The sequence below is a fragment of the Mastomys coucha genome, unplaced genomic scaffold (genome assembly GCF_008632895.1).
Source record: "Mastomys coucha isolate ucsf_1 unplaced genomic scaffold, UCSF_Mcou_1 pScaffold15, whole genome shotgun sequence".
Taxonomy (NCBI): domain Eukaryota; kingdom Metazoa; phylum Chordata; class Mammalia; order Rodentia; family Muridae; genus Mastomys; species Mastomys coucha.
This window is the reverse complement of record NW_022196897.1, coordinates 146,658,784-146,671,202: the sequence shown is the minus strand read 5'-3', so window position 1 is coordinate 146,671,202 and position 12,419 is coordinate 146,658,784. Positions and strand designations below refer to the sequence as shown.

The 12,419-nt window shown below is 37.5% G+C and overlaps 1 protein-coding gene across 1 annotated transcript in view; it reads right to left on the bottom strand.

Annotated features, from left to right (window-relative positions):
* Top1 (DNA topoisomerase I) overlaps window positions 1–12,419 on the bottom strand; it is an 84,946-nt gene that overhangs the window by 43,104 nt on the left and 29,423 nt on the right. Inside the window, exons 4-5 of the mRNA XM_031372613.1 lie at window positions 1,783–1,906; window positions 26–81 (exon numbers count right to left, since the gene is read on the bottom strand). Of these exons, the coding sequence (XP_031228473.1) occupies window positions 26–81; window positions 1,783–1,906 (180 nt within the window). The remainder of the gene's footprint in view (window positions 1–25; window positions 82–1,782; window positions 1,907–12,419) is intronic.

Sequence of the window (12,419 nt, the reverse complement as noted above, 5' to 3'; positions counted from 1 at the left end):
AAGCTACCATAGAAAAAGGTCTTACCTAGAGAAGCCATTTTCCTTTTCCTTCTTTATTTTTGCATCCCCAGCAGCTCTAATCTGCAAGGTAAAACCACAGCCACTCAATAAGTACTTTGTAAGTATTTAGTAATAAAATGAGACAAAAATCTCTTACTCAAGAATATCACCATCATTTTGAGAGACTTTAAATTTATTAGCATACACTAATTATACATAAAAGCAGGTTTCATTACGATATTTATGCAAGTATATGAGGTACTCTGATCCACCTGCTACTCATCCTCATTCCTAACAACCCCTTCCCAACCTGTCTCTTCTACTGCCATGACTTGTCTTTCTTTCTTCTTTTTGGATGTCCCATTGAGTTGAATCAGGATTGCTTACAGGAGTATAGATAGACACCTTACCAGTGACTATACTACTTGAAAAAAATGTCTCTCCTTCCTCTAATAACCATTAATGGATGGTAGTCTTCAAGGAAAAGTCTTCACGAGTCTCTACCCTTCTCCAAGACAGAATGTTGACAGACTCAATACTGTTCATGTCTTGTGCTGATAATCACAGTCACTGAGTGCTCAGGAAGTGCAAGACCATGCCAGGCTATTTTGGAGCATCTTAATCCTGGACTGACTCTTCTTGTTAGCAAAACTGAAATGGGTCAGGTAAAGACATTTTCCCAAGGCTGTTTTTTGACAATTTTAGGTGAAATTGATTGAGAAAGTTCTTCCTCAAAACAGCAACTTTTTAATCTTAAAATAACAGTAGATTTCATCTCCCCAATAAATATAGCCACTATTCAAAATTTGCTGCTAGCAGCACAGAGGGGAAAATAAAAACAAAAACATAAGATAGACTAGTCTATATTCCTTCCCTCTCAAGTGTGTGTTTCCCTATCTACAACTTTTTTTCACACTTTTTAGAAAAAAACAAATCATTCAAAAACCTTGACACATACACACAAAGGGATGACTCTCAGCTTCCTATTTACAGAGTCTCTGAAAAGACACAAAATTATCAGTGCATTGGCCACCTCAGAGAAAGATGGGGGCTGCAAGTCAGGAGTAAACAAGGTCTTGTTCCACAGTTTCTATTCCCCAGTGTCTGAGTTTTTCATTCAAGAATCTTCTTTCTTTCTTGAGACAGGGTATACACTCCAGATTGGAGATCACCTTGAACTCACTTTGTAGCCAAGATGACCTTGAGTTTCTACTCCTATCTCCCCACCCCCGAAGTGCTGGGATAGCAGGCATGCATAAACACAACTGGTTTAGGTAGTGCTGGAAATCATAAGACTTCCTACATGCTAGTCAAACTTAGTCTACCAACTAAGTACAGACCTAGCCCCAGAATCTTCAATCTTTTCATCAAGAGACCCAGTAAAGCTTTAGGCCTTCTTCCAAAAACAAAACTTTCCCCAAAACAGAAAAGATGTTTCCAGAAACATTATAGCCACACTGTAGTATAAAATAAACTGACTTACTGTATTGTCAAAGACATGGTGTTAAATAATTAGGTTATCATAGTTTCAGAGAGGCTGAATCTAAAGTCTTTTTTAATGGGAGAGTAGGGAGTTTAGTGAGTATATTGCAAGGAAGCACATGTTTAGTTGTTTTGTTATAGCTATAGTACTGCCTGCTAATTCTGAAGTCTTCTACAGACCTTTTTACTCCCAAGGCCAGGAGTAGATATAACAAAGTTACTCTCATTACTGTTTCTAAAGTAATCAAAATAAAAGTTCATCTTAACTCTTTTGTTCCCCCTTAAGGGAAAGTTCTGTACCTTTTCCTCTTTTCGTTTTTCCTTGTCTCTGTCTTTATGTTTGTCTTTATGTTTTTCTGAGCTTCCATCTCTGTGTTTGGTTTTCTCTTTCTCTTTGTGTTTCTTTTCAGAATCTTTATGTTCACTGTTAAAAATAAGACATAAAAAGTTAGCCTAGAGCAAGAACCACAAGATCAACTCAAAAGACATACACAATGAAAGCTTATAATGTTTATACAGTCCTAACAAAAGGTTCAAAGACTACTGGCTGTATCAGAGGGGACCTCCTGGATAAATTCACCAAGAGTAACCAGAAAACACTAAAAGTCATCAGGATTTTGTTTTGATCTCCCTTCAGCTCCTAGGTACAGCTACTGCTGGGACAAGAGCCCATGGTGATCCAGGAGAGACAAAGACATGTATGTACCCAGTGTGTAACTGCACCGCTGTATTAGGAGCACATGAACAACCAGAAATAGAAAATATTCTGCAGCATAACCTTGCTTCATGACCCATAATGAGGTTGTCATGGGCCAAATGAAACCTGGGGGAAGGTGGCTCTTTATATGTTTGTTGACTCAGCAGTTCATCAAGTCCCTTAGAAATAAAGTTTCTAAAGTCCTTAACATAGCCACTTGTTTCCTACCAAGAGCTTCTTTAGCATGCTTTCATAGGTGACTAATTATTACACGGGAATTTGGAGTTCCCACTTTGGAGTCCTTACTCTCATTAACAAGAAGGAAGTTCAGGGCATACAGGTGGAAATCTTTGTACCTGCCAGAGTTAGAGAGAAAAGGGAAAGACAAAAAAAATCCTTGCTGTTGAGTTAGGCTAGCATGTTCAACAATGGAGGTCCACAAATAGCCACTTGGCAAACAAGCAGCTACAAGGCAGAAGGGGTATTGGGGCGTTGTCTTAGAAAAGTAAGAAACCCAGTGTTACGAGAAAGCATATCCAGGATTTTGCTTCCAGATTAGGTCTCACAGAAACAGGTAGACACACTCTACAGCACTACATAATGGAAAATCTGCAAGTATTTTAAAACGTAATAGAATATACAGCAAGCTTAGCCTTATTTCTATAACTTTCTAACAATAAAAAATACAGTGAAAGTTCTATCTCCAACAGTCACAACTGATGTATCAGGATTGAATCCAACTTACCCAAAAAAGTATTTGTTGGCTGTGCCAGACTCAGGACAAAACATTGTAAAGTGAATGGCCCAACACACTGAAAGTTTTACCACTAACTTTAACTAGGAAGAAATAGTTACTTCTAGATAAAGTTTGTAGATCCTGCAGGCCTCTTCCTCACAATAAGAAAAGACCCACCTGAGAGCAAGGACAAGGTCTATATGTTCGTTATTCCTAAGTCTTGCTTTGAAAGAGGTATGGTCTTCTTAGTAGCCCTGTAAAAGTACATTTCCTATTTTTTTTTTTTTTTTTTTTTTTTTTTTTTTTTTGGTTTTTTGAGACAGGGTTTCTCTGTGTAGCCTTGGCTGTCCTGGAACTCACTCTGTAGACCAGGCTGGCCTTGAACTCAGAAATCCGCCTGCCTCTGCCTCCCAAGTGCTGGGATTAAAGGCGTGCGCCACCACCGCCCGGCTTGTACATTTCCTATTTTGCAAAGCAAAATATTTTATCACAAGGAAAGAGTCATTAAAATGATCACACATGTTCATATAAGATCTTCTAGAAATTTCTCTTAGGAAAATAATGTTATACACTAAGATGTTTATTTTGGGGCTGGTGAGATGGCTGGTAAGAGCACTGACTGCTCTTCTGAAGATCCTGAGTTCAAATCCCAGCAACCACATGGTGGCTCACAACCACCCTCTTCTGGTGCTTATGAAGATGGGCAGGAGCAAGCAGAGGTCCTAAAATTCAACTTCCAACAACCACATGAAGGCTCACAACCATCTGTACAGCTACAGTATACTCACATACATAAAATAATAAAATAAACCTTTAAAAAAAAATGTTTGTTTATTTTGGTACTTATCATAGTACCCAAAAGGGAAAAGAAAATGAGGAAATGGATGCAATCTAAATGATTAACCAGAGAGGAAACTGTGTTATATCAAATTATGTAACTATTAAGGAATATTTATTATTTTAAGTACACATCCAGAATACTACTGACAGATGCCAACAAGACTATGCAAAATGCCTTTGAATGTAAATGTAGACAAAGACAAGAGACCAGCAGCAAAAACCACATGCTGCAGAACAATGTGGATAGTTATTTTCTTTGGTGTACTGGTCTGAACAGTTAATGCACTTGCTCCCTGCTGGATTATTCCACAGCTAAGCAAAACAGAACTCAAGATCAAGTGGTCTGAATTAGGGGTCCATCCCAGATACAGAAGTGTTAACTGTAAGCCCAACCAATAGAGACAGTCAGGACTATAAGATTCAGCAGCTCATTTTTGCTACTTGTTTTACTCAGGGCAGAAAAACATCACTGGCAATGATCTCAAGAGACCCAAAAAGTCTCCTCTAAACATTGTTTCCTAAAAAGGTGTTTGTCTATAAAGAAAATAAAAACAAGACAAAAAGTAATGCATTTAATTAAGCCAAGCCACAGAATACAGGTCAAATCACCTACTGTTACACTCACTTCTATGCACAGAAGAAGTTATAAGTAAGACAGGCATCTGGGTTTTAAGTACAAACAGAAAGTACAAAAAGAAAATTAACCAAAAGATAAAGACTAGCAGATACAGGACTACAGCTTTAGGAGGATGCAGGCACAACCACAGATGGGAGGAAATGCCCATTTTGCATTGTTTACATACTCCCTCATTTCCATTCTCCACCAGCACTCATTAGCTGTTATTTATATGATCTACACATTAAAGGCCAAGTTTCCACAGCAAACCTTCCAGCTCATTAAGGTTGAATGGCACATAGAATGCTTGTTTTTTTTTTTTTTTTTTTTTTTTTTTTTTTTTTTTCAAGACAGGGTTTCTCTGTATAGCCCTGGCTGTCCTGGAACTCACTCTGTAGACCAGGATGGCCTCGAACTCAGAAATCCGCCTGCCTCTGCCTCCCAAGTGCTGGGATTAAAGGCGTGCGCCACCACCGCCCGGCTGGCACATAGAATGCTAATGGCACACACAGAGATCACATTTCACCAATAGTACATCACTCTACTCATTGTGTTCTCATGGTTTATTTCTAAGTGCTATGTTTTATCAAAAAAATTATCATATGACCAGTATAAAAAAATCCTTTCTATAGTACAAAGACCAAAACTAGACTATGTATCACACACATTATAATATACATAGTTTTGATATTACCATGTTTATTTTCTATTATAAAAGTACTATAGTAATAGTTATAGAAACCTATAAAAAAAACTTAGTCTTCTACACAAATGTTATATAAAAATAAACTCTGGAAACAATCACAGGCATCTTAATGATGAAATATCTTCTCCCTACATCATCCTCTAGCCAAGTATTGCACTTGGTTTTTGGTGTTGAGAAAGTATTATGTACGGATTAGTGTGTGTGGCATGTGTACATATGTGTGTGGTTTGGTTTTTTTACTTGCCTTTGAGATAGGGTCTTAATATGCAGCCCTGGCTAGCCTATTACTCACTATGTAGACCAGGTTATCCTTAAACTCACAGGGATCTACTGGCCCCTGCTGGGATTAAAAGTGTGAGCCACACCTGGCTGGCTGTACTTGGTTTTACAACCCTTTTTACTTTATTCAATTAAGTAATAATTCTAAGAGGGTTTTCTTTTCTTTTTCTTTTTAATTATTTGTTTTTATTATATGTAAGTACACTGTAGCTGTCTTCAGACACTCCTGAAGAGGGCGTCAGGTCTCATTATGGATGGTTATGAGTCACCGTGTGGTTGCTGGGATTTGAAGTCAGGACCTTTGGAAGAGCAGTTGGTGCTCTTAACCATTGAGCCATCTCTCCAGCCCAGTTTTATTTTTTTTTTAGACTAATTTATATACAGAGGAAATGGTCATTTAAAAAACTAATGCAAATTTTGTTACAGAGGAGCAATGCTAGGATTCAACTTAGTATTTCCATTTACAAGTCTGGAGCACCCGTACATTGTTATTACATTTCCACTTAAATAGTTTTTAGAATATGTGTTTACTTATTTGTTTATTGTGTATGGGTGTTTTGCCTGCATGTATGTCTGCACCACATGCACACCTGGTATCTGAGGAAGACAGAGGGTGTCAGATCCCCTGGGGCTAGAGTTACAGAAAGCTGTGAGCTGGTATGTGGGTGCAAGTAATTGAATGGGATACTTTGGAAGAGTAGTACTCTGCTGAACCACCTCTTCAACCCCAGATAAAACATTTTCAATTAAGAGAGATAGGTGTTGTATTGAAAGTCATTGACATATCTTGCCACGGAGTAGATATTTTCTAAATACTTAAAAGGATCAAACCTTTGTGATTACTTCCCATGAAAATATAAATGGCTAATTAAAGAATGCTTCAGGCTCTGTCTTCCTTTACATATTACACCAGTCTTCTCAATTCTCTTTCTTAATGAAAATTATTAGAAAACTAATCTGCTTCAGTGCCAAAATGACATTTTGGCAATCAGGATGGGAACCTATGAGTCTATAGATTTCAGTTTTGTTATTCATTAGGACACCAAGCTAAAAGAATCAATAAGTGGTAATGGCATATAAAGACCACTCTAGGGAAGTAAAACAAAACACACAAATTGTTACTTCCTTTGTGAGCAAGCCTAATGGGAATCTATGTAGAAAACTCAAAGATCCTCCTGGAGTACTAATCCTCTTGTGTAACAATAACAGCAAAATGGATGAAATATCAATCTTATTTTTTAAAGGGACTAAGTCTCCTTTATGTCCATCCGTTTGGAATAACTAAATTTGTATTTTAAACTTGTAAACTCAGATAATTTACAGTTAAAGACAACTTGAGTATTAAGATAAGAGTTTGTCCCCATAGCTCTGCTGTCCTGAAGCTCACTCTGTAGACCAGGCTGGTTTCAAATTCAGACACTACCCTACCACTGCCTCCTGAGTGCTGGCTGGGATTAAAGATGTGCGCTACCTGGGCAAGAGATTTTTATTTATACTCATCTTGCCATTCTTTCAGCAATAGACAGTATGTCAGAGTCACAAAGCTACAACCAAAGGCTACAACAGTAAGAGTTTAAGGATAGAGAATGGCCAACTTTACCAATGAAGAGACTTTAGAAATTACATACATAAAAGAAATGCTTAAGAGCAAGCATAAGCAGGTACTTGAAGATAAACACATATATTTAAAAAAATAATGCTCAGGATCTAGATAGATATTCTGTTATGGTTACACTTTTGAATGAAATTACCCCCACAGGTATGAGGCACTCACATACTCACAGGTGTAAGGAAAAAAAATTCTAATGACTAGCTATGAACAGAGGTTGACTACTTGATTCAATACTCATGTTTCTCTGTAAGACTGTACCACACCAGCTGAATAAACAAAGCCATGTTAAAGAAAGTAAACAGATAGTATGCATAGCCCTAAATGGAAAACATACACACACACACACAGACTGCATCCCCTCCTTTAACATCTCAGAGTCATTACAGAAGAGAGGGCAGAAAGAAAGAGGGTGGTAGATGATGATGTCTTCTAAAACACAAATTCTCTAATTTTTTTTTTTTTTTTTTTTTTTTTGAGACAGGGTTTCTCTGTGTAGCCCTGGCTGTCCTAGAACCCACTCTGTAGACCAGGCTAGCCTCGAACTCAGAAATCCGCCTGTCTCTTCTAAGAATAATTTTTAAGAAAGATAATGAAGAGAAAAGAATTAAAGCCTTCTTTTCATATAATGTGCATGCTTGTCTTACGCTTCAAACAACTGAATTTCAATGATGATGATCATGAAGACCATGACAACGACAATGAGGAGGAGGAGGAGGAGGAGGAGGAGGAGAAGGAAAGAAGAGGAAGAAGAGCTAGATGAAGAGGAGGAGGAGGAGGGGGAGAAACTAATGATGAAGATGATGATGGGAGAAAATAGCTGTGCTATTTCTAAGGTGACAATTATGAGTCCTCTGGTCTATGACTCTCAGAGAAGCTAAACAAACTAAAGAGAAAATTGGCCAGGGTTTCTTTAAAGACCTTAGATAAACAGAAGGAAGGCAAGAGAAAGGACAGCGAGGGATGGCAGTAAACGGGAAGGTAAAGCATTTCTCTTTTGTACTAGAAAAGTAATTAATCTTTAGGAAAAAAAGTGGGGGGTAGTAGTACTCCTGTAAAACCCAGAGTCTGATATTCTGGAAGGCTAGATGATGGCTATGGGAAGCCATCAAAATCTAAATCTTATTTTATGGGCAATTAGAGTATTTAGCAAATAGCAAAGATATTACCACCTAATATTTATACACATCTTGTTACAACAAAACCCTGAAATGAGTACTGGTATCTAAACTTTGCGCATCTGGAAATTAAAGGACAGAATGCTTAAGGAACTTGTCCAGGGAGAATCGTTTAATGAGAAAGAATGAGGATTTCAACTCAGGCAGTTTGTCTCCTGTCATGAAATTAACCATTCTATTACTTCCCAAACAAAGCAAACAAAACCCAAACACTATTAGATTGAAAAAAAATCTGCTCATCTTCTGAGAAGATGACTTAGCCACTACTATCTGCCAACTATGCAAAGCAGCAGACACTGAAGGTGACAGATAATGGCATCTTAGATACTCCTATAAAACAATGAGTAGGCTTCAAAGACACAGAAGGAAAGCAGGCAGCAAAATAAAGCTTAAATGCTCTAAATCAAGGAATTCCAGGTAACTTTAAGTTGTCTCCCAGAAAACAGTACAGCAGCTAGTTTTCAAAAGGTTCTAAAGCATAGCAGCTGCTGAATGTCTATCATCATTAGGCTACTAAGCAAAATGACAAGGACAGTTGCGCACCTTGGATGTAGTGAATTCCTGACACCAGGTAGTACCCAACTCTATATACAAGGGCGGGATGGGGGTGGGGGTGGGGGCTGGTGTTCCTTATACAAGCATATATACTATAAAATTTGGTCTATAAATTAGGTATAAGGGATTAATATCAACAGTCATCATTTTCTGTAGCTCTCAACACAATCATTCGCCCTCTCTTTTGAGAACTTTTGCTTTCCACTACAAGAAACACTTTACTACTTGCTTTGGCATATCTCAATGGCTACATGACCACACTCACACTTTGAAGGCATTAAATAAAGGCAAATTGAATACAACTTTCAATTATGACTAACAAGCAGGATGAGAATATATGTATTGTGAATATACTAGACAGAGAGAAGAATCGAGTCCCAGGGTTGTATTTCCTGAGGGTGCTCAGAAAGTCATAAAATTTGAAACTTATATCTGTACATATATATAAGATCTTAATTAAAGTCAGTCTGTATAACCATCTCAAAACAAATAAACAAAACTTATGAAGTGTTTATCACTAGGAATTTTCCATTAGGTTAGTTTGGACTTGCTGTCTGAAGAAAATCATTACAACTTGTGCTAAGGAAGAAATACTGTGTGCAATTATAGAAAATTCACATAAAATAGATTACTCCTTTGTTTGCAGGTTGGAGAAGATAAAAGGATGTTCCCAAAGATGCCCAAACCAATGCACATTCTAAACTTCTTTTCCTTCTCCATCTAAGTTCTTTATCTATTGCATTCTGGTTTACAACTTAGCCTTTTGTGGCTACCTATCTTATTATAAAGGGTGTCCAATTATCCAAAACAAGAATCATTTCTGTATTATAAATTCGCCTTTCTAAACTGTTTCCGGTAGGCTCTTTCTCCCTTTAAAATCAAGTTCTTCTTTAAATTAAAGCAATTTCTTTAAACAGTTTTCAGTAAGTAATTCATCTCAACGCAACATTTTTGACCTCATTTCTGTCCTACCCTTTGCAACTAAAGTATCTACTTAATTGGATCCCTTCTGAAACAAAACACAAGCTACAACAGTAACATGCCTTGTTTATGTTTTGTTCCTTGTGATATTGGGAATAAAACTTGGGGCTTGTATATTCTAGGTGGTACCACAGGGCTACATCCCTTAACTCTTTTCATGCCTTACCATCTGGAATTTCCTTTAATTATATTGGAGACAGTTATAGCTCAGTTTGGCTTGGAACTTGGTCACCTTCCTGCCATTACCTCCTAAGCCAAGTGCCATTGTGCCCACAAGATACCTAATTTTTAGCCATTACCTTTCATCCCTTTGTGATCATTAACTATTTTCAGTAGCTAGCTTCATATGTTGTCTCCATGAGCTGGGTATGGTGGTACATGCCTTCAATCCCAGCACTTGAGGGGCAGAAACAGGAAGATATCTGAGTTGGAGGTCTGTGTGGCCTATAGAACTAGTTTTAGAATAGCCAGAGCTACATAGAGAAACCCTATCCTTAAAAAAAAAAAAAAAAAAAGGTTGGGGCTGGAGAGAGATGGCTCAGCAATTAAGAGCACTGAACTGTTCTTCCAGAGGTCTTGAGTTCAATTCCCAGCTCACAACTATCTCTAATGGGATCTGATCCCCTCCTTTTTCTTGTGTGTCTGAAGACGACAACAACAGTGTACTCATAAATGAATAAACAGATCTTTTAAAAAAAAAAGCAGCTGGCATCAACAAGTTTGATGCCCGACATCTGCAAAAACAAACAAAAAAAGGTTGCCTCCACCATGAAATCTTAAAAACAATGATAGTACTCAACTATAAGGCTAGAAATAACCAAAAATGCCATAGCTCCATATCAGATTTATCAATTATTAACTACTGAGTTAGATTCCAACATCAATTATTAACTACTAAGTTAGATTCCACTACAAAAACTGACAGCTGCAATTTATCTACATGATCTTTTATTAGGTTTTGTTGTAATTGTCATCCTCACCATCATTATCTAAATTACTTGGTATGAAGTCAACCAAAAATGAAAAGGAGGCAAAAAAATGTATGCTTAGATTAGGATACAGCTTGTGAATGACAGAACTTGACCTTTTGTTTTACACTGCCTTTCAATATTACACCTAAAATTAAAGAAAATCTGATTAAGAATGATTAAGAGAGCCACCTGGTCACACTATAAGCCCAGTAATGCCTTGAGAACTAGAAAACAAAACAACAACAACAAAAAAACCCTATCCTTTTATTTTTTTAAAAAATCTGACCTGTAAAATACTACTCTGACCTAGTTTACTTTCTGTTGTTCTGATAAAACACTGATCAAAAGGAACTTGTGGAGGAAATGGTTTATTTGGCGTAAACGTCCACAATGAAGGAAGCCAAGGCAGAAGCCATGAAGGAATGCTGCTTACTGGCTTACCCTGCATGCATGCGTCGCCCAGCCAGCCTTCTTATACAACCACAGCCACAGCCGCAGCCATAGCAGGTTGAGCCTTCTAACATTAATCATTAATCTAGAGCAACCCACTACCACCTCTTTCCTATAGGCCGACCTTAGGGACACAGTTTTCCAATTTCCCAATTGAGGTTCCCTCTTTCCAAATGACTATAACTTACGCCAAATTCATGCAAGTCACCAACATATTATCATACCTATCAAAAGTTTTTGATATGCTAACAAAAACTGAGGACTATGTAGAAGGCAAAGCTGTTAAGAGTACTTGTTGCAGGCAGTGTCCAGGCAGTGGTGGTGCACGCCTTTAATCCCAGCACTTGCAAGGCAGAGGCAGGCAGATTTCTGAGTTTGAGGCCAGCCTGGTCTACAGAGTGAGTTCCAGGACAGCCAGAGCTACACAGAGAAACCCTGTCTCAAAAAAAAAAAAAGAGTACTTGTTGCTCTTGCAGAGGACCTGGGTTCAGTTCCTAGCATCCACATAGTGGTTCACAATCATCCATATGACTTCCAATTCCAGGGTATTGGATGTTCTTTTCTGATCTTTGAGGTTACAGGTATACATGTGGTACACACACGTATATGAAAGTACACATACACACAAAACACCCATAATATAAACCTAATAAAAAATAAATTATATAAGTAATAAATTTCATTTGATTAGTGTAACCATGCAATGTCAGAGGCCAAAATAGTAGACAGTCGGAGATGAAGTTTTCCTAAAGTTAGTATTTGATGTGATTAATGCTTTCAGTGACAAGTTTGAGAGACTTGGAATCCAAAGAGAATGGAAGTGACATAAGCTGGTATTTTAAAACATTTTTAGACACTGTCAAAAAGCAAAGCAAAACAAAAAGCTGCCTAAATCTGTGTGTGCTTACTCACTCAAAACTGTAATTATGGTAGATAAACAAAATATTTTTTTCACATTTGTAGATCACTTCACAGAGATCTTTACATTTACTCACTTCCTTGGCCCTCCTGTGAAGCACTGGAGAAAAAGGTTTTAGGTGACCTAGTGAAAATCATAGAACACATTAGTGGACAGGCCAGGACTCCCAAGACAGAGGTTATTAAATTACTGTAGACTTTTAATAAAAAATTACAATAAAACATCAGCTTTATTTTTAAGAAAAGATTTTAGTAAAACAGGATAAGAAATTAGTCCGTAAGTCCTTGGTTAGACTTTTGCTTATTTATAATGACAGAGCTGTCCCTCTGGCTCATTATAAATATAAATTACGGCTGGTCATATATGTCAGAGAACATGAAGTCATTTTGGAAAAGCCTGT